Below are 23,794 nucleotides of genomic sequence, written 5' to 3'. Positions count from 1 at the left end.
GAGATGGAGTAGCAGTTAAATAGGTCAGCAGTTTAGTCTTTCCCACAATATGGAGAAGTATTGTATTTCAATTTAAGCAATATTATATGCTTCCATACAGTAAAAATAATTTGTGCAAATGTATGTGCCCCTTTTTAGTGATGCATTAACCTATTTGAGCCATGCAGTTGCCCCCCACCCCACCTATGGTGAACATGCATTTGGCATAGCGGTGACAATGCATAAAAATCCCCAAATTATTTTCATTATTTAAGATGCATTATTTTCTGTTGAAATCATACATACTCATCCCCTTTCATATTAAACTCTTGAAAGCATTTTTCTCTCCTATGAGTGACACAGTGGGTAAAATATTATTGATTTCTTGATTAAACACTGATGGCATTACCAGGAATTAGATAAAATAGCTTCACTAGTCGCTAGTTTACCATCCCAGAATTATGCTGTGTTCTTAGCGTTACTTGTGTGTTTGTGTGTTTATATATGTACAGTATATGGCTCTGCAACTGACTAAAAAGCACAAAGAAATTCACTGAAGTGATGTACTCTATCATATTGCACGAATGGTTCAGACAGCTCTGCAGCCAAAATACTAATTATTTTATCATAACAGTCCTATTTTTAACTTCAGAAGGACAGCAGAGTCTAGTAGTATAGTATTTTTCCCAGATCAGCTTTCCAAAATGACTTCACCAAGAAGGCACACAAAGCATAGATCAAAAATAGGACCAAAAGAAGCCGACACTGCTTAAGCCAACTATATTTTGATTTAGCAAGGTAACTTCAGCTGTTAAAAACTCCTAAGTCATGCAGTTTTTATGATAACACAAAACAAGAAAAGAGTTGAAAAAGCAGTATATCAATTTATTCTTGTAAATCTTAGCTAACACAAATCTGCAGCACAGATCAGTGCAACTCCAAGTAGATTTACTGTTACTGGAATTAGGGCCGTAGCTCAGCGTTTGGCATGATATCTCGGGAAAAAGATGCTGACCAAGAAGCTTTATGTGATAAGAACAAAAAAGATCATGTTTATTTGTTTACTGGTTGTCTTAAGGCCACCCAACTCCAAGAACACTTCTAGGCAGTGTCCAATAGGCCCAACACATATATTAAAAGCTTTTTTAAAATACAAATTAAATTAAATTAAATTAAATTAATGTTTGTGGATATGTCCTTTTATTTTTTGGGACAAGTATTGGCTCAAGCGTCCCTTCCCTATCCAGTATTCTAACGATAAATATTTTTTCCCAAATGCATCTGGGAAAGGCTGAGTTAAAGATTACTGTTGTAGAAACACAGAAAACAAACCCCAACTTAAACGTTCAATGCCTCTGAAAGAGGAATTAGTGTCATAGTCCATGCTTATATTTGTTTGTTATAGTCTGATCCACATATAAATTGTTATTACAAAAATGTTTCATGCTGGCAGAAATTGCACATATAGCACATTAAGTTTTCAATTCAAATATCCTAATTGAGGTACAGTATATCATTTAGCCCACACACAATCAGCAATTTATATTAAAATTTTGGCATTCAGTTATACTTGTCTTTTCAGGCAGTTACGTTTTCACCATTTTGTAAACATATCCTTCACTGCAGCTAAAAAAGAAAGAAATTAATACAGATAAATCAATTGTATCCTTTAACTTCAAGTCTATACTCAATTACTAAGGAGGCTGCCTTACAGAAACAGCAGTGTACAGTAGTCAAAACACTAGCCTAGGACTGGAAAGACCCAGGTTTGTATACATTCTTGACTAGGGAAGCTCACTGAGTGACTTGGGGCCAGTAACTATCTGTTACTTCAAGCTACCTTACTGAATTTTGTTGTGGGAAAAAAACAGGGATAGGAGATTTTATGGGAAGATGGGGTAACTAAGTAAATTGAAAAAAGACAAATGAAAATAGAGGCAGCAGGAAAAAAAAACTTTGCTTAAAGCTTGTTCAAATGAACCATCTCAGCTTTATAAATAATGCTTGGATCCTTTTTTCTGACAAGGCTCTAAGGAAAAAAAAAACCAGTGTGACAGGAAGGCATTAAATAGGCAAAACCTTCCTCATAAAAGAGTCACCATGCTGTGACAAGTACTGTATTTACCTGAAAAACCCTGGAGGGTAAATTTGCTGATAAAGGAGAGAATATTGTTGATGCTTCCATTTGGGAGGTAGGGATCATCTTGGATAATTTTCATTCCATTCCAACTTTCCCTTTTGAGGAAGTTGTTGAAAAGGGGGTTAATCTGCAGTTAGAGCGCTGGAAGAAATGGATTATAGGGACCCCTTTCAGTCAGATTTCAGTCCTTGGCACAATATTAAAATGGCACTGACCACTCCTTTTGATGACCTATGGTAGTTCCGGGATGAGAATGGTGTTTCCAACCTGACCTCCCTTGATCTCGCGGTGGCCTTCAATATTCTCAATTATATATCCCCTGGACCAGCTTAGAGGAAGCATGGTGTTAGAGTAGTTCTCCTCCTTCCTCCCAGGTCATTTCCAGTCTTTTTTTTTTAATAATTTTATTAACGTTTTTAATAAACATAGTAAAAACTAATACAAACTAAACTAAAAGAAAAAAGGGAAATAAAAGGAAAGTGCAGAAAAAAGAAAAGAGAAAAACAAAAAGAAAACGTATAGTAAAGAAAAAGAAATGAATATAAAGAAATGACTTTCCCCTTCATCACACCAAATATAAACAATTTTAGTAACTTATCACTTTCTCTTAAAAAAACCCAACATATTTCTTCTTCTCATATCTCATCTCTTATCTATAAACAAATCTTTAAAGCCTCCTTGTTCAGTCCTGGTCAGCAATAGTCCACTAAGGGTTACCAGAGATAAGAACATACCTATTTTAACCTTGATCAAATAAATCAACTTTATATTCCTTCCTTTAATTTTAACAATCTTGATCTTTAATCCCTTCAAATACTGTCCTAAAACTTAATTTCTCTTCTGCCAGTATTGATTGTGTGGTACCTCAAGGTTCAAATCTCTCCTTCCTGTTTTACATGAAGTCGCTGGGTGAAGTCATTGGTCAGCAAAGGATTAGGCATTGTCAGTGTGCCAGTGATACCCAGTTAGACATCCCAACCCTTGGCCATCACAGCAATGTTGCTGAAACCCTGTGTTGGTGTTTGGAGAATCTTGATGGTAGACAATAAGCTCAAGCTCAACTAGCAAGATTGAGTGGTTATAGATTTGGGGCCACCTGGATCCAGTGAATTTCTATATTTGGTTCTGGATAGGGTGTCAACCATCCTGGACATACCTGGTGTGCAATTTGAGGGTCCTCCTATACTTGTGGCTACTGCTTGAAGAGCAAGTGGCAGCTTTTCACAATTCCATATTGTGCTCCAACTGTACCCATTCCTGAACTATGAGGCCCTACTAACAATCACTCATGCCTTAGTCACTGACTTGTCTGGATTACTGCAATGTGTTCCAATTGAAGATCACTCAGAAGCTACAGCTGGTCCACAATTTGATGCTATTGAGTATTTATCAGAATAATAATAATAATAATAATAATAATAATAATAATAATAATATTGGTGCTGTTGAGTAATTATGGCATACCTCAGTGCACCCATGTAATACTATTACTCCATGAACTGCACTGGTTACCAGCATGCTTCTGGATGCAATATAAAGTGATGGTTGTAGCTGATAAAGCACTTCCAGGTAAGGGTTCTAGTTGTTTGCAGCACTGCCTCTTTCTGATTACTTCTGCCCATCCAATAAGCTCTGACAGAGTGGTTATGCCCCAGGTCCTGTCACTCAGGCAATGTCATCTGGCAGGACTCAGGAGATGTGCCTTCTCTATCACTACCCCTGCCCTGTGGAACAGCATTCCCTGAAATCCAGATGTCTTTGACCCTACCTGCCTTTCAGAAGGCTCTGAAGATCCTGCCCCCTCAGGTGTTGTGTTGGGAGGTTTTCTTCCTATATTTCTTTTTTTTAGGTTTGATGAAGTTGCCTTGGGAGTAATATTTTATTTTTGATGTTTTCTTGGTTTTTTTTAATGCTTTCTTTGTGGTTATGTATTTTTGTGTGTGTACACTGTCCTGAATTGCATGATTAGATGGCTATACAAATGGATTTAATAACTAATATTGATTTATAATAATTAATTAATTTCGGGTTTTCCACCTTTGGAGCATAAGTGGTAGCTAATAGTATAGAAATGTAATGAATAATATGTGAAGTATTTCTGACATCATACAACTGGCAAAGGCATAGCAGCCTTATAAGAAAATGTAACACACGCATACCCTTGTGTTTTCAAATACTGAGTTTTCCTTCCAATCTGGATATAAGTTCAACACTTCACTTCAAAGCTTACAACTTGAACCCGTCTATAGTTTTACAAATTTTTCTCCTACTCTGGAAGAGAAGAAGCTACAAGGATTTGCTGATAAATTCACTAGGAGTAGAGCTTGATTCAGAGACTTATTTTCCCCTGTCATTCCAAAAGTTAATCAAGATGAAACAACTAAAAACAGGTGGCTGCAGCTGTGTTTCATATACATTTTATTGAAATATTATCCATGCATATATTAAAAAGGCAAAAGATTATTGATCATCAGCCTCTTAAGGAAATCCATCAGGCAGTAAACTAGCTCCTCAGTTCCCCAGATGATTATTTTATACTACCCAAACTCTTATTTGTATTTGTGAAGAAAGTCACAGATATTGTGATTGTTGTACAAAGTCAACTTAACAAACTCTGATTACCCAAGAAGGATGAATGGGTATACGGAGAACACTATATAGTTTTATTATGAGTTATGTACCATTACCATGACCTCCAGTGGTTGACAAACACATATAACAAGGGCAGGACCCAAATACCGGTTGCATTTCTCTATTATGTTAAGTCAGAATTTTGACTCAGCATAAACATCCAGTATACCGCTGCATGCACTTATAAAATCTCATTAGATTTTTGCTGCCAATGGGAATGATTAAAGAAAGAAGTGACTTCTAAGATTTGTTTACCATGCATGGGAATTCTTGGCTTATCTCTCCAAAACAAATCAAGAACTTTGGATGCCAAAAATAATCCAAGGCTTCTAATTTTGCCTTGAGGAGGGATAACAAACTATTAATCAGTGGTAATAAACAACCCATGGTGCTTCTGCAGCTTAGTTTTCCTACTTCCCCTAGCAGGAGAGGCCCAGAAGGACTTATTAAGGAACATACTAACCCACTACTTTTTCAAGTAAGATTAAGTTTTAAAAAATTCTGAATTGTTGTGCAGATTCAAAGCATGGAGAACATCAATGGGCAGAATCCTCAGATGAACAGGAGTACTGATTGTGTTGCAATGGCATGATTTGATTTGTTTAGGTCCATACAATAGCATATTACTGTATTCAATATGGAACTATAAATACATAAAGCAGATATCTCATACTTGGCCTATTTTACCACAGGAAGCAGTATCTACTATGGGTACGGACTACTGTTTATGAGTGCACAACTGATTGTTAAGGACATATCCTATTATCTAACATTTATCAATGTGTTACTTATTTACTTTTCTGTATCACCCGAATTTCCTGGAATGTTTGACAACCTAAAGATTAAAAGCATAAAATACAGGGGGAAAATGAAACAAGCCTCAGAAGACAACTTCCTGGTCTACATATGCAAATATAAAAGAGGGGCACCTTCAAGTAGAATGGCCCTCAAACTTTCAAGCTGTTTAGGGCTTGAAAGGTTAATACTAGTTATTTTAATTGGTTCTGGAAACAGATTAATGCAGATGACAAAGAACTGGCATAACATGATTATATTGGAATAATCAAACTGTGAGGTTACTACTTGAGCATATCACACATCACATCATAGCAGCAGATTTAAATTTTTCAATAAGAATCATATGCACATTACTGTGTTATCAAACAATGAAGATGCATGCTGTATGTAAAGTTTTGAAATTATGAACCAGGAAAAACATTCAATTCTGGAAATGGTCCAATACCTTTTGGCTATAAACACAGAATGGAAATTTAAATTGTCAAACTCAGCCAAATATTGAGCGCAGCCATGCCTCTGGTGGTATGCCATTCTAGAATAACATTCTGTATGTTTTATTCAAGCATATTCATGTAAGAAACAGGTACAGGATAAGTGGGATTTTTTTTCACTTCATGGCAGCTTTTATTTTAGTATAATCATCTATTTTAGTATAGCAATGTGAATGTATTCTTAGATTCATATTTCTCATCACATTCATTTTTCTCACTACTCTTGTCCGACATACAATCAGAAGACAGAATGAGTACTGCCAGAGATTGACCCACTCCTAGTTAACTTAAGAAAAACATTTCATTTTCCATAGGGTTACTCAGTGCTTGTCAAAAAAAAGTAAAAATGGCTGTGTAGAAGACTGTACCTCTGCCCACTTTGTTATATGTCTACAGAAACAAAAGTAAGTTAGATGTAGAAGGACTGGGGTATTTAAGAAGTGTGTGAGGTAAAACAAGGAGACGGAGGGTAAAGAATGGATGGATGTTGAATGAAAGCAAATTGAATACAAGAGTGATGGACCAGCACTAAAGAAGTACTGTATGTTGAATGATTTAGTGATATAAAAATGATGAATGAATGATCTCAAAACAAATTGTTCAAGGAAGAGTGTGATTGAGAAGAAGGGGAACACAAACAATTGTATTTTGGATGAAGTTGATGAAATCTTTGAAAAGGGACAGGTGAGAAGTTTAAAAAAACAAAAGGCAATGTGTGATACCATATATGGATATGATCAAAACAAGCATGGCTTGTAAGGATAGAAAAGCATGGAAAGGGTTAGTGAATGGTTTTGGTATAAACTAGATATCTGTATTTTTTCTCCTTTTTTCTTACCCCATGTCTTAATTTCTTTTGCTTACCATTTCTTAGTTCCTTTTCTGCACTTGACATAATGTTGTTTATCCTAAAAAGGAGTAGCATGATAGGTATATATGTATATTTCATTTTGTACAGTATGAAAAAGAAGAGGATTGTTAAGGCTGCAATAATATGCAGTTTCCTGTAAGTAAGTACCAGTGTCCACAACTGGATTTATATCTCAGTAGATATTCTAAAGACTGTACTGCTAAAGCTGCAGTCTTATTCACAAGTATTTAGGAGGCTCCACTGCACTCATCTAGATTTATTTCTGGGCATTTCTAGGTTGGGCTATCAAAGACATTTTTAGTTTTTAAAAGCTAATCCAACAGAGGTATTTAAGCTTTCAAGCGTTAAAAAGAATAAACATGACAACTGAAATTGTAAGTACCTCTACCTAAAGGTATGTTCAGCTGAAATGACTTCCCAGTTAATGTTTAGGGTCTTAGGGATAAGAACTACAAGCTAGAAAGTCAGGTTTCACCACTACTGGGCTGAATAAGGTGAGAACTGCTCCTGTCAATTTCTAAGAAGAGCTGTGTTGTTCTAGAAGCCAAGCCAAGGCTGTCACATATAGCATCTTTGTTTCCAAGGATCTCTTTTCATCTCTTGAATTTAATAGAGAATAAAGGTACTTCTAAAATATGAAAGGATAAATAGAAAATAGCAAAATCTAACATTTCCAAAATACAGGGTGGGCATCCGAAATATTATACCTTTAATCCTACAGCCAATTATACTTACATCAATGAGCTTTAAACTCAAGGATGGAAACTTCTTTTCCTGCATTCACTGAGGTAATCTGTTAGGGGCTACATGCTGTTGGTGGGCAGGAGCAGACCCCCAAATAAAGGCTTTCCTTTTGTCTTTGTCACTGCTGATAGAAGGATGGATCATTTATGGACTGTTATTTTGCACAGGCTTTTGAAATTAGGCCAGTAGCTGCAATGGGCTGTAGTATAACTCCAGATTACCTTTGCTTTATGGCCATTATTGCGTTAGTGGAATAAATAATGTTAAAATGAAACTTGCATCTGGTAAGTAAAAGTTGGGGCAAATGAGAAATAGATTGGGATGCACAAGAACATGTGATAATAAATGCATTAGTCTTTAAAGTGTTACAGGTTTTTATTTTGTTCCCTGCCGCAACAGATTAAAGACAATTCTTCCTTTTGGAAACAAGGGAGAGTGACACTGACCCTGTGACAGTGGAAATAACAGAGGACTGTGCTATGTTTCTCAGCATTAGTAAAATGCATCTGCCTCGAAACCTAATTTGAATCAATCATACGTTAGCTATCCAATTAGATGTAACTCACTACATGCAACATGTATCTACATTATTTGGTAAGTATATATGTGTGGGAAGAAAGAGCATTTATTTAAGCTTGCATGAAATTGCTAATGGACACATATTAACGAACAATGTAAGTGCAGGGCTGTTGCAACCCATTGTGTAAATTGTGCACCATCAAGGGCACACATGAAGGAGGTTGCCAGTAGCAAGGTAAAAAAAAAGGTTTATAATGGTGGTTCATTGTGCATTTGCGCAGCTAGAATATTTCAAACTGTTTATGCACAAGGGCACCTTGCATGCCAGCAGCACCCTTGGGTATGGAGCTGTTTGCTTTCACTCTCTTGCATTTTTATAGCAAGCAACTTAAAGCAAATTGAGTAACTCCATGCCTTATTGGTACATAAAAAGGAATATTAAAAAAAAAAAAGGAATAGTCACAATGTCTTCATTCAGGTGAAACATCTGCTCCATGAAAATTATCACCTTTGAAGCAGACATTGAAAAAAACAGAAGATATCTAATATGAAAATAGTACCACTGCAGGTAAACTATAGAAATCAAATCAAATAAATAAATAAACAAACAAACCTAGTCAATTTCTATTACAAATCAAGCATAATTGGTTTTGGTCATATTTTGGATGTTTTTAATAGGGTTTATTCATATTATTGCCTCTTAAGTACTAGCTTGATGTTTAAAGAAACATCATACGCTTCTACCAGGAGCTAATTCTCAAGTTTTGTGACCTTTGTTGCGGCTACAGTACCTGGTCCTCACACTTTAAGCCAATGCAATAAAAGAATACCAGAAACCATGCAGTCTAATGCAAACAACCACACCTTTGGGAAACAGTTCAGAACTGTATGAATAAACAAAAGCATATATTACTCACTCACTCAAAATTGGTAACGTCCATGGAAATTAAACTTTCAAACTGAATAGTTAGCATGAAATGTTCCCCAAGATTATTTTTTCTTTAAACTTCTGTTGACAAGTACAGTCAATCTTTATTTGAATGCATGCTTTTGTACTTAAGCAATCAGTATAAAGAGTTACTGAAAGGAATTAGGAAAATAATTTTTTGATTTTCTTCTGAGCAGCTCCTATTGCTTGCCATTTTGAAGTTAGCAAAACTGTACAGACTATGATTTCTAGTTTAACATGCAGAGCCAGCTATCAAAGTGCAGGCCTACTTTTATTAGCTTCTCAAACACTTTGCCAGCTCTACATTTAAATCTTCAAAATGTTTTTTAAACACTCTGAATCATAATGAGAATTCCATTTACTGAGAAGGTGCAGCCTTTCATATAACAACTGAACATGTTTAATGACTGATCCTTTTATACATTACAGCATCACCCATGTTTTCAGTAAATGGATATAATTTTGTCTGCTTTACCCTATTATTATTTGTTAGCATCACCAAGCTTCAGTTCCAATTGCAGATATTTCTTCCCAGCAATTATCTCACAAAAGCAGCCAGGTTTAAAAGCCTTCTGCTTCTGCATATCAAGCTAAAAAGCAGCCAGTGCGTTTCAGAAAAGAAATATCAGGGAAAATGTATACAACAATGAAGCAACTTAAAAAATTAAAGTCAGCTATGGAGAAGTCAAAGGGCTAATCCCAGGAATAGCCTAGTTATCTAGTCTCATAACTTATATTTGTAGCTAGGAGCCCCCTTTTTCCCCCTGTTGGTCATATATGTAGTTCCAGCTTTCCTAGTAAAAGATCAAGTGATGAGTTCAACAACAAAATATTTTTCAATTGAGAGAGAAGCAGGTATACACCATCAATATATATCTATATCTATATATACATATCATCTATATCTATATCTATATCTATATCTATATCGTACCTTCAAGTCAGTCATGACTCCGGTAACAATACAAACAAGTCCATGCGGTTTCTTGGCAACATTTTCAGAATTGGTTTGCCATTGCCGTCTTCCTAGGCTGAGAGTGTGTGGCTAGCCCCAAATCACTCAGCTGGCTTTGATACCTAAGAACTCAGATTTCTCTACTCCTATTCCCACATTTTGACCACTATATCAAACTGGCTTTCTACCAGCACTGTGCATACTGAACATAAAATATTTGCCACTTGAATATCTGATTTTAGGGGGAAAAAAATTGTTCTTAAAATGGGTTGGGCTGTCCAAATTGATCTTATGTTACCTACTAAAGATTGGATGGGTTGTATACCTGCTTTTCTACCACATGGAACCACAGTTATCTAGTTTACATATAACATTAAGTGGTAATGTATGGGTTCACATATTCTCCAAATCCAGTATAAGAATTATTATAGATCAGTTGTATGTGTAAACTTGTCCAAGAGAATGCATACATGAAGACCTGTTTGCTATTGTTCCAAAGTGCAGGATACTGAATAACGGATTTAGGTGACAAGAAGAAGAAATTCTACTGCATGTTAGGAAAAAAAAACTTCGTAACAATAGAAAAGGTTCAGTGTTGGAACCAATTACCTTAAAAAGTGGTAGGCTTCATTCAATGTGTTCAAGCAGAACCTAGGTAGGTATCTGTCATACATACTTTAATTTGGATTTGCACACTGAGAAGGGGGTTTGTCTTGATAGCTCTAAATGGCTAATACAACTTTATGATTCATTTATTAAACACATTCATACCCCTCCGAATCAACCATGGACTCTCAGTAATTTACAGTAATAAAAAAGTATTGTACATAAGGAAATAAATAAATAAAATACCCACCAGAAAAGTCCGATTATATTTAAAATGAACAAAACCAGTTCCAACAGAGCCATTAATTCCAAATATAACGTAAACAAGAATAACTTAAATAAACAATTCTGTAAACTATTCAAATGTTTCAAAAGTTAAACACAAAAGCCCAGTTTAATGAAGAGGAAATCTTTTGTTAATTTCATCTTTCTCATACATACACACACAGACACAAAATAATGTATACATAAAATACAAGGGTCGTAACTAGGCATTGTCCTAGCTAGAAGAGACTGACTGAAGCAAGTCAATGATGATTAAAATAAGTCCCATTGATTCAATGAGTTTTTTCTAAGTCTGAATCCACACCCAAGTGTCACCATGCATTAATCTGGTATGTGTATTTGGAAACAGGATCAATAGAAATCAATGATAACATATCTAAGTCAACATAGTTAAGATACTAACATAGTTAATATGAAATTTAGTGTTAACAGATATGTTAAGCCAGATTTTTTTCTACCAGTTTGTTGAATAGATTTTACCTCCAGAAGTTGCTCCAGAGTATGCAGTAATGCATATGTAGCCCATGCTTGCAACACCTTAAAGCAGCTTTTATATTTTCCCAAGACCATGCAGTTGCTATGGTCTGTGTTAGACAGGAACTATGTTTATACTCCAAAGCACTTTTGGAGATCAGAAGCACTGAACAGCTCAATTCAATTGTCCAAATTTGCTATTTTTAGCCATCATCATATTTTAATTACCAATGTTTTATTATGTAATCTAGCCAGTAACCTTTCCCACATAGATGCATAATTTGAAATGCAGAAATGATGATGAATGTGCTACATTAATCTACAATAATTCTACCAGCCTCATAAATGCTGAAATCCTCAAATATAATTCTGCTAAAGAGAAGTGACAAAAAAATTAAGTGGCCTGACACCTGCAACAAAAGACTCTATGAATAGAGGTTCTGAAGATTTTTTTAAAGCTAATATTTGATTTTGAAACTATAAAAACTTCATACCTCTTCCACTTCTACCCACAAATCTTAGATCGTTGAATCTTGCTACTTGATTCTTCATGGCAGCAGTAGCATTTCTGAGTTCTGCAGAGTAGTTTTCATCATTTCCAGCCATAACTGTGACCAAAGTCCCATCAGGGACATCTCCTAATGCAACCACCTAAAAAAGTAAATGAAAAAATACTGAGTTTCTCTTAAATAATTTGAGTGGATAAACTATTTAAAAAATGAGAATGAATTGGGATTGGAACACGTTGTACAAACTAAATGAATATAGATGCAGGAGAATTCAACTAAGCTAACTCCATGATTTAAGTTATGGCTAACATTTCATGATTATATTCACAGATATGTTAATTTTTTTTTTACACCAGTTTGTTGAACAAGTCAAATGGCCTGTTTCATACCTATTGTTAAGTCATAATTGGTGGATCTGCACATCACACTAAGCCAAAAATAAACAAATCATGTAAACGCTTTGTGCAACATAGGAGCCCAGCCACAGATTTCAGTGGCTCTCTAGACTGAGTAAGTAAAACTGATTCAATCTACTAAAGAAATAAACATTATTATTAAAAAAAAAAAAGCAAACACATAGTCTAATTTAGCAGAACAGAACAGAATACAGTAATCCAAAACGGCTACAAATGTATAATGATGAAAGGGACCTCACACATACAGTAACTACAATGAGGCCAGCAAAAAAAACTTCCATGCCAACAATTGTGTGCAAATGCTGCACAGAAATGGTTGGAGAATGTACAAAACAAGCAAGACAGGAACCACACAAATTACTCAATATGGCATCCTGAAAGGACTTTGAGCTACAACAGATTCATTAACATACTATTGTTCCGTGATACAGTAGCTAGTACTGTATATCAGATGTAGCTCAAGAATGAAGCATACTTACTATGTACTCCCAATTTATATAAATCAATTTAAATAAATAAATTGGTTCAAATAAATAAATAGCCTTACTATGTAATTACTGGGTTGGAGCCACCATGTACATTTAGAATAAAAGTCCTGATTTTCAATTAGTTTCTTCTGAGCAAGATGAAGCCCATATCCATATAAATGAAAGTGGCTTTGAACATTGCTAAATGCAAAGAAGATAACACTACTATATTTCTCCTTTTGTTTCCTGACTAGTAATCAATGGAATTTCCCAATGATTGCAAACAAGATCATAAATTAAAATCACAACTTCCACTTAATGATCAGACACCTTATTTCCCACACACTTTTTGTCACTGCATTTGGATCTTCTGAAGCAACTCTGCAAAGCATTCTGTCCTATTTTCCAAACTATACAAGGGCCTGGTGCTCACATAATGCTGTTTTAATGTGATTTAATTTGTTTGCTTTTGCCTAAGCATGATGTACAATTCCAATCATCATGGTTTAGTGTTGTGTATGAGCCAAGCTCTAAGACATATCCAACTAAACATGGTTTAAAACATCCTAATTTGACTTTATGTGAATGTTCAGCCAGTAGAAATCACAGTAATCTGTTCTATAAGGCATGCAGAATAACAACTTCAAAGATTTTTACTATTAAAAATATAGCACATGCATGCTATCAAAACTGCAGTGAGCTATCATAAGGAGATTGTCATACTTGCTTACAGAAGATGCCATTGCAACTATATTAGCTTGACAATGATGTTAATTAAAAAAGTTTTATCAAAGTGTAACTCCACTGGCTACACTCTATACTACCCCTAGATATGATAGCGAAAACTTATATTTTCATTTATGATTGATTATGAATAGTCTTATGCATATCTTGGTGTAACAATAACCATCTTCATGCTAATTTATATAACCACTTCCTTTGTAATTTATCCTAACATGGTATTCAGCCATATGACCTCCCATTTATGCTATGTCCTTTATTCTTTACTTTTGTCATGGTTTTTCCTCCAGTGTTCTATTATCCCACTGCTACTTCTGAGAGTTAGTTAAAATTTATTACAGTTGTAGACCAGCATCAAGTGCTGATGGTTTGCTTTACTCCATTTATATTCCATCTGAATCATGACCAAGTGCACTGTACTGAAGTCCAGTAGAAATCAATAAAATTTAGTACAACATAAATGATTGGAACCAAAACATTGGAAACCCTCTAACTCCCAAAATCCAAAAACCTTCTGTTGTTTATATCACCTTCTCTACCATGCATTCTGAGTAATCTTTAACTTCTAATTTTTTTCAATTCACTGAAAGCATATCTATGTTGAAAATTCCAGTTACTTCGGTCCTCTACCCAATATTCTCCTTCTCCTCCTCCTCCTCCTCCTTCTTCCTCCTCCTCCTCCTCTTCTTAAATGTAGATGACTCCCAGTGATTCTGGGTGGTTTTACAAATATTTTTTCATCCTCCATCAACAGAAAGCCACAATCTATTTATTTTTTCACATTCACCTGGTCCTACTCTTTTGTCTACATTTCTTTTTAACACACTGAGGATAATAAAATATTCATGTAGAATTCAGAAAGCAGACAATTGTTAGAGAGGAAAATGGCAGCAAATTCCAAGACAACCCCAAATTGTTCACTGTAGCTTCCATCATCTGCAATCAGCAGGACCATGCTGGTTGGAAGCGATAGGAGCTACTGTTTAGAACTGAAGACTACCTAAGGATAATATAATCCTTCTGATTCAATTCTGTCTGTATATGGTGTATAAAGCTCATTCATTTTGAGGTTAAACCTACAGAAATGGAAAAAAACGTACTACCCACAACTTGACTTCATTATATAAAGTTCCTTCCTCTCATCATTCTCATATATCACCTTGAATTAAATATTCTAAATCTTCAGGCTGATCCAAGCATGCCAGAAGATTTGTAAGCCACACAGAGTGGCTGGGAGTCAGGCAGCATTTAAATTTAATAAATTGCTATTGCTATTGCTATTAGGTTTGCAGCTTTTCCTGCTGAAACTTTTAGACATTTCTAGCATAAAGAATTCAGGGTCACATCAGACAACATGACATTCCCAGCAATACTCAAGTTACAATCTTTTATTTTTTCAGTGGAGAAATAAATCACAGTTAAACTAAGTAAATTCAGCACAATATTTCAAATAAAAGTGAAATGATTCTAGAGAAATATTAACTCTGTGCATGCCTCTCAATAGGCATGTTGTAGATTTAAAAAAGAACTGAACATATTTGTTAAACTCTCCATGTTTACTACATAGTGCAAAAATTTCTAGTAAGACCTTAGCAAAAATAAGAAAAGATCTGTAGGAGAATGTGACTGGTAAGTAAAGCCTGTAAAAGAGTCAAAGAACACAAACATTTACATTATAAAACAGACTAAACAGATAAGCTAGAACTTGCTGACTGGAGATGGTTAGCATTCAGACTGCTGAGTTTATAAAAATTGAGATTTTATGCAAACTGGATGGAATATCAGCAGTTTAAAGCAACAGCAAGCACTAATAAAACCTACTAATCCATTGGTTACAAAAAAAAATTAAAGGGGATGGATTACTACTTTCTCCAAAATGCACTGTTATCGTTTATAAAATATCAGTAACCGTCCATTTTCCCCCTTATTTTATTTATACATCGTTTATTTTGAAGAAAATCTATTCTGAATCCAGAGTTTCTCAAGCCATTGTGGCAAATTAACAGAGTTCTGTTCCTGACAATAGGATGCATGGTAAAATTAAATCTGAATAGTCGGATTTAAAGTTTTTTTAACTGGAATTATTTTAGTGCTCTGTATTTTTCTTACTAAAAAATAAGAGTAATTTTGCATTTTAAAGATATAGTGGAAGAACAGAGTGAGCTGCAGCAGCTACCAGAATTACCACATATTTAATAAGATTGTACGCTGTCCAATTCATAGGCCAGAAAATCAGGATTGACGTATCCATTCTAAATATATTAATCTAGAAACTAGTTTTTTGGGATTACCATGCAAAGCATTAGTTACAAATCATGCTGAATCACTGACACTTCCTTCCAAATAAATATAGTGAAGGCTAGTGGATAAAGCTGTAATAACGCTTACATGGAGTGCAAAGTTATTTATATCCAAGAAAATGAATTAGGAAGTTTGGGGGAAAAGTAACTTTGTGGGATACAACTATGCTGTTATCAAAGACAATGTAGTAAGTAATAATCCTCTAGAAAACTGTTATCAATCATTCCATTTAAAAGAACTAATTGAATATTTGATTTTGCTAGAGTTTTTCTACAAATAATAGATTGTAAATCTGCAGCAAAACAATTGTAAAAAGCAAATTCTTATGGACCCAAGTTTTTGAAATAATAATTTCACATCACTAATTTCTTCCCCAAATTGTTTAGATACTTCTGGCAATTCCCCACCCACCCAGTTATGACTGGGTTATGACTCTATGAAGGAGTTACTATTAGGAATAATAACAAGTGCAGTCTTTTCTGAGGCATTCATTGGCCTTGGCATTTTTTTACCAGGGGCTGAATAAAAAACTATGCCCTTATATGCAAAATGAGAAACTAGAAATGATACCTGTTAATTAACTTTGAACTCTATAAGGTTTTAAATATTTGCCTTTAATACATCTCCTCATTCAACCTAATCCAGTTTGTTTTCAGGATGAAAGCAGTTATCTTCAGTGGATTTACTTCTAAAAGAAATATACAGAATTACATCTACATTCCATTCTTACCCCATACCTCTGCATCCTCTCTTGGGGTTCTTTCTGCAATTGTCATAGGGCCAAGATGTAAACACATGCACTAATGCATTTCCTAACAAAGTTGTTCTTAAAAAGAAACATTAATCAAAGTGGGTTTGATGCTGAGTCTCATAGGAGGGCCAGTTGGAGGACAAGAAACTTGAAGAAATGGAATCGAACATTTGCTTGTCACCTTAGCTACTGCTTAAAAAAAATCCGGGCAGGCAATCGAGCTAAAAGATAGTGACTTTTTAAGAGCTATGCTCAAATTTGAAGAAAAAAAGAGGAAGCACATTCTGGCGGCTGTCAGCCGGTAGGGAAGTGAGAAAATTGAAGCGTAGCCAAAAGGGCGGGAGGGGGGAGAGAGGTGATCCTTGCCTTTTAAGAGCCTCTTGGAATGGAAATGTTTTGCGAAACGTCTGACGGGTACAGCGCGGCCTTCTAATCGGGTAGCTCCTACACGGCTTTACTTCAATGGCCACGTAAGATTGCACCGATGGATAAAGGGGGAAATAAGCAGTTTTCGGAGATAGTAGCTTGCATCTCTCACTGAGGGAAATCAAGACTCTTCCGTCTCAGACAAGCGGGACTTACTACGCCCGAGGTGCAGAGCAAGAATGTACAGATACCGTACGAGGGGTCGCGAGGAAAAAGGCCGCACGGCATTCTGCCCTTAACCGTACCGCCTTACATCCGTCCTAGCAAGATTGGGATACGGTTTATACGTGTTGCAATCATTCGGACTCTGTTCTATCCTGCCCGGTCGCCCGTGGCCATTAAACGATCCACCCTTAAAGACAAAGGGATATCTGTATGAGCCACGGTCGCGGAAAAGTGAGAAGGGCTTTTGTGGAGAACCAAAATAACTAATCCACGCAAGACATTTTTTTAAAAAAAGCAACAGCGGGGAGGTGGGGAGAAGATGCTTCCCAGCCAATTAACGGGCTCAAGTAGCGTCTGTTCCTTTCCAAGTACTTGCAGCCCGCTTATAAGCACGGTGACAGGAAAAGTTAAAGCTCCAGAAAAGTGTGTGAGGCACTGTTCAGAATGACACACACACACACAACAAGTGGGAATCGGGGAAAAAGGCGAACAAGGCGCAGGCCTTGAATACGCGAAGCGTCCGATTCCAAGTAATGGGAAAAGCGTGATTCAGACAAAAGGCAAGAAACTGGACTCTTCCTTTGCTAAAGGAAGGGGTGGGGGAAGGCTCATGCGCGTGAAGGTTCTCCCACTACTGAAATACTGATCAACAGGTGCGGGCCCCTGAAATGCTTGGCGGGATGTTTTTAAGTCAATGTCTGCAGGATCTGGGCACGTTTTTCATTTGTTAGACTCACACTTCCGCTTTTCGGGAGGAGGCTGAGGAATCCATGGCCCCAAGAGCAACGCTACAGAATCGAAGACGACCGTACGACTGCAAAGGTTAAATCAGTTATTTTGGAGAAAGCTAGGACGCTTTTCTGATACATTTTGTCTATTGTAAAGTAAACCCCTCTGCCGGATTTGCCCAGGCACGTTGGATTTATCAATAGTTTTACTCATCTGACAAGGTTGTTTAACGCCCTGATTGGTCATTACTTAGGCACAGGTATTTTTAATCCCTAGGAGAACGGTGCGAGCTTACGTGACTTCCATTTAGACTTGCAGGTATCAGAATTAAAACGCGATCGGCAAGGCAACTCTTTCTGAATTGTTATTCGGTAGAGTATCACCCTTTGTCGTTCTTGCACCTAGCAGCTCGATTGTCATCCTATTGAGCTAGATGGGCATTTATTTTTTAAACCTAGAATAAGATCCCTTCCGGGTCGCCTCAGTCTGAAGTTTAGACCACGCTCCACTCGCCGAATTAAAATGAACAACAAGGTTCCCTGCACCGCGGAGCTGAGTATTAATCGCTTTGGGAACACAAGAAGCCTCAGTGTTTTAGGTTTAACTACACTGCAAGTACTAGACACTCACCAGCTTTGGGATGTCATTCTCAGATTTTTTTAGAGATGGATGTTTTGAAGGGGTCGTTATGTTTTGTTTGTTCATTACAAATTAAAGATGCAGAAAAACATGCTCTCTGTCTGCTCCCTTTGGTGAATTGGATCCTAGCATCAATCCAAAGCCTTGTAATTTCTCAGTTCAAGCACTAATATTCTTTATTAGTGTTACTAGGTGCATTTTACCTGTTTTTCCTGAAGAAATTATGTCTAAGTTCAACTGGGGCTTTCTCCAAGTTGATTTAGGCTAGAGTCACAGACTGAGTTGTGAATGAAGTGCAGCTCTGGAGGCAGAATACTTCTAAAGTGAACTTTTTCCTCTTACTCTGATCTGATATTTGAACAGGGAGGCAGGAGACCAACATTCTGGTGTATGAAATAAGAGGAGTTAATACTCACTGCTTACTGCAGATCATGAAGAACTGTTAACATATTTAGGAAGCACATTTCACTCAGCTTTTGAAAATTACTTTGTAAGGAACTCTCTAAATTTCCAGTTAAGACCTGGACATTTTAATTTAATAGTCTTCAAACTGATTATGGGAGATCTTTATATCCCACAAGTCTGTCGAGGATGGAGGTACACAAAGGGCATGTGTACAACTGTGTTGCAGTTACCACTCCATTTGCAAGACTGTCATAGATATTAAGATGAAAGAGCTTTATGTGTGAGAATCGGTTATAGACCCCAGTTCTTCTGTTTAATGGTCCTGGAGTTGGAGATAGTAATTCAATCCATTTTTGATGTCATTGTCAGCTGGAGGAAGGGTAGGGAAGCCTTTTGACTATAAAAAGATATGTGGTCCACCATCCCTTGAAATATTTTCCAAGACACTTAGTTATGTATGCCATTCCTTGCTCTCTAAGAACCTCTTGGCATGAAATCTTTTGATCTCTCCTGTTGTGCTGGTGGCTGACTGTTATCCCTGAAGGTACTGATGCAGCAGGAACCCCCACTGAATCCAGTGATTGCTCCAAATATTGTCTGCCTTTGGATAGAGGAATTATGGTCTCAAGGTCAGGTTGTTTAGGCTGAAAATTTAAGTGTTAGATGATAGAAGGCAGGAACCCTTTCTCTGATGTGTGAAGGGTAGGTAGAAAGGAGGCTGTAATCCTCCATTGGCCAATTGCCATGGTCTCTTCAAGGCCTGCTGATTGTTGGGATGCTTGCAATTAATACAGGACTAAGTGGGCTTGGGTAGCACCCCTCCAGGCACTTATGTTCTTAAGCAAAAGTACATCTTCAAAAGGTTACACAGATTGTGTTGACTATGAAGAGATAAAGTTCAGAGTATATGCTGCTGCCATATAAAGTATAAAACAAACAGAAAATTTTGTTTTACAGTAGACTGGATCAGTCCAGGTCTAAATTTCAAAATGGTGAGATAAAATCTATCCTTGGTGCAGATTGTAATGGCACGATGTGAAATTGCAATGTAATCCTGTGCATGGAAGTAACCCTGTTGTGTTGGGAGCATACTCTCAATATAGTTTGGAGCTCAGAAACCTTAAAGTACACTGAAAACTGTAGTTTATTCTGAAGACAAAAAGAAACATGCATAAGGTTGTGCTGTAAAGCTGCAAAGTTTGTTTCCCTTAGGAGGAAGTCACACTGAACTGAGTAGGATTTATTTCACAAAATATTCTTGGGATTGCTTTACTGGGTGTGAATGCTTACACATTTGTTGGTAAATCTCATCAATTTCCAGAGCACTTATCTACATGCATGAAAGGGAACTGATTCCTTGGAAATAAGACCTATTGAAAGAAATCAGAAGATTTGACTAATTTTTTTTGCTGCCCTATCTTAACACCCCCCCCCCCCCCACAATACCTAGCCCATTTCAGGAATGTTAGGCATAGAGTGAAAATGACTAGAAATCAGTGGTGAAACTCAGAACAGCAGCTTGCACTTTTAGGTTGCAGAATTAATGATAGCTGGAAGAGTTAGCCCAATTGATATCAGTGGATCTTACTTGTGAATGAGCAGTCATAAACGCCATGGCTGCAACCCTAAAGTTATTGAGGATTCATTTGGAATCCTCTCTCAATATTACTACATCTTCCCGAATGAGTTGGGAGATTGGCTGCCAGTTGCAACAGGCAACAGAAAAATCGTCCCGGCAGCAATTTGAGGCCGCAATTATATCTGGGTAGCTGATTCCCCCCCCCCTCTCATCTCCCCACTTCCTACCTTGAAGGCAATCGGCAGAGTCTTGTTGCACCTCCAGTGGGTCGGCAGGACAGAGCAGAGGAAGTTGGGACTGTCGGTGCGGACCAGTTCGCCCGGATGATCGGCTAAGACATCCACCATGCTGCGATCTGCGTTTCTCAGCTTCCCCACCAGGGCGCTGCTGCCGTTCTCTTGGCCGACCAGCGGCAGCGTGTCGCTCATCTTGCCCGGGCTCAGAGTGGTGGAGGGCGGCGTGAAGCGGCGGCTGGTGCTGGTATCTACGGGGATACGCATCACAACAAGCCTTTTGAGTGAAAAAGGTCCTCAGAGGGCTTCGGATAAAGCGACACGAGCGCAACTCTTCAGACGGCGGCTCTTGGGAGACCAACATAAAAAGAAAGAGGCTTAGGGCTCCGGTGCAAAAGGGGCAACCGGAGTGAAGCCAGTCCAGGCGTGAATTTGGACCAGTTGGACAGAGCAGGGGAACGCCGTGCCTCCTGGTCCTGCCAGCATTAACCCAAGCATCCAGTTTCAGGCTGCTCTTGTCTGGAAATCTATGTGTGCTGTTTAAAAACTAAAAACGGCCTTATAGATTTGGTCAAGTTTCTCTCCTTTCCCCTTGGGGAATTACCAGTGTTATAAAAATCAAAGGTCCTTCCGAAATCCCACACACAGACGTTTTGAGCAGAGGAAATGTTCAAAACAAAACACCCCCACCACGCACACACCCAGACCAAAGGAGGGAAGGACCTAGACTTTTCAGTAGTTAATTTCTTATCATTTTTCGAAGATCATATTCTTCCCCTCCCGCTGCGCTAAAGGCTGCCTAGAATTCAGATCAACGCGTCAGTCTCTTCTCGCAAACATGGAGGAGGGAGAAAAGCGTTTTAAAAGAAACTAGGGAAACTGGCTGCAAAGAGCGTGAGCAGAGGTTTTCAAAGGTCAACGGCTATCACAGCATTATATAGTGTACTTCATCAAATATTTACAGCTGACTCTATAGAATTTAAACACAACAGAACTCCATTAATGTTCTCCTGCAGCGTCCTTTTTCCCCCTGCCAGAGCAGCCTTGAACCCCAGTGTCAGTAGTTTGCCTCGCGTTGCTCTTAAGTCTTGCAGTCCCAGTTTCGCAACGCTTTGACTAAATTACTTAGGGAGGCTGCGTGAATTCAAAAGACTCTTGTACAAGTCCTCAGAGGTCGCGCGCCAATAATCTGAAACACGCCCGGGGGGAGGGAGAGAAACCCCTTTGGGTTGGAGTTGCTGGTTGGGTTGTGGGTTCCTTCTGTGGTTAATGTTCGCAGCAACTTTAGAAGACACGCGTCTGAAGTCACCGAACACTCTGTGGCCGCTGCGTGAGTCACTGCCAGCTCTGGGGGAAAATATCTGAAGCAATATTCTTCCAATTCACCCACAGGGGCCGGTTTCTCAGCTATGGTTTAACCGCAAGCAGGTGGAGCTCTGCTTTCGGGACCGCCGTTGGTCTTTCCCTTATTTCTCCGTTCTCCCTTCGCGCTCTCTCCTTTAACTTCACAAATAGGTCGTTAAACACGAGGCTGAATGGTAAAGGTCTGCCCAGCCGCGTTTCTTCTCCCAGAAAGGGCTAGCTGCACACGCGATAGCCAGTCAAAACAAAACGCCGTTCCACAGTCAAGAGCAAAACAAGCCCCTAGTCCACCCCCGAAGTGCGAATCGGCCAAACACCAGAGCTTGCTCCCGGCAGGATTCGCGTCCCCAACGCAGGAAAAGTGTTCACGTGTTCACCAGACTCCAACTGCAAGCTTTCCCGAGGGCTGCTGCCCGTACAGGCCAGTCTCTCCAGCTACGTGTGACCTTCTGCGAGGCGCTGTTTGTTTTTGCTCAGGCTGCTCTGAAGAAAGCCTGGCTCCCCCTCCTCCCTCTCCCTCGCGCCTTCTGGCCCTATGAATGGAGATGACTGGAAATGAATTTGCTGTTACAGTAAGAGAGTCCGGAGGAATGTCATTCCCTCAGCTCTTTTGCATAGGGGAGGACGCCACCCAATCAGAGCGCTTTCCGGTATTAATCAGGGCGCGGCTCCAACCCGCGGGGCTCCTGGAATTGGCTTGCGCCCCGCCGCGAAAGCTACTGTAAAAAGCCCAAAACAGGCCCCGCGTGTCAATGGGACGCGGCGGTCAACGGGAGGCTTAGACCGAAGCGTGTGTGGTGGCGGCTGTGTTTATGTCGAGGCCGTGGCCGCGAAAGGCGGGCGGCAGAGGTGGGGGTGGAGAAGCGCGCGCGCATTCCTCCCCCCTGCGCGCGGGTCCTCCAGGGATCAATAAAAGGTCGCGGAAGTAGCACTTAAGGAGTTCAGTCATCTGAACGATTTGACGAACAAGCGCGCACCGCCCAAGGCTGGTCCCCTCAGAGTCGACGGCCATGCAGAATATCCTTAGAGGCTTTCTAAGAGGAGCTACAGGCCACTTCCACTCCGTGACTGAGCTGCTTCGTTCCCCATAATTGCCAGCGCTAATAGAAAAGGAAGTGCGCCTGGCTGCAAGCAAATGGGCAGCTGTCGTGTTTATGCCTGTAGATTTGTATTATCAGGTGGTAGAAACTGAAAAGAAAGGAGAAAGGCCACCCCAGGAAGACGGTGCCTCTTCTCTCCCCATCTTCCCAAGCCCTTTGATTTTGGCTTCATCAGCTATATAAAATACAAGGAAATAAATCTGAGGCTGGGCAGCATAAAGGTAAAGTTCAGGATGGTGGGGGAAGAGAGATTCACCTGTTGTATTTCTTCCTATCATGCATTTCCTACAAGTAATAGAAAGCCTTTAAGAGGGGCAACTGCAAAGTCTTCCTGTGTACGGAGAGTGCTAACGAATGTATATGCATTTCTACTCATTTCAGGATCCTGCTGAAGATACAGAGTCCCACTTTGCATCTTCTTCCTCTTCTTCAACCAGAGCCTCACATCTCTGGAGATTAGGAACTCATCCTCAAATCTCCCTGACTATAATATGAACCTACCCTAGTAATGTTTTTTAAAGTGCCATGT

The 23,794-nt window shown here is 38.5% G+C and overlaps 1 protein-coding gene across 1 annotated transcript in view; it reads right to left on the bottom strand.

Annotated features, from left to right (window-relative positions):
• Nucleotides 1–22,667, bottom strand: part of RUNX1 (RUNX family transcription factor 1) — a 100,299-nt gene extending 77,632 nt beyond the window's left edge. The window contains exons 1-2 of the mRNA XM_063305383.1: nt 20,798–22,667; nt 11,937–12,093 (exon numbers count right to left, since the gene is read on the bottom strand). Coding sequence (XP_063161453.1) covers nt 11,937–12,093; nt 20,798–21,070 — 430 coding nt within the window. The 5' untranslated portion in view covers nt 21,071–22,667. The remainder of the gene's footprint in view (nt 1–11,936; nt 12,094–20,797) is intronic.
• Nucleotides 22,668–23,794: the final 1,127 nt, after the last annotated feature.

This window comes from Candoia aspera, chromosome 5 (assembly GCF_035149785.1).
Source record: "Candoia aspera isolate rCanAsp1 chromosome 5, rCanAsp1.hap2, whole genome shotgun sequence".
NCBI classification, from domain to species: Eukaryota; Metazoa; Chordata; class Lepidosauria; order Squamata; family Boidae; genus Candoia; species Candoia aspera.
This window is presented reverse-complemented; position numbering and strand designations above follow the sequence as displayed.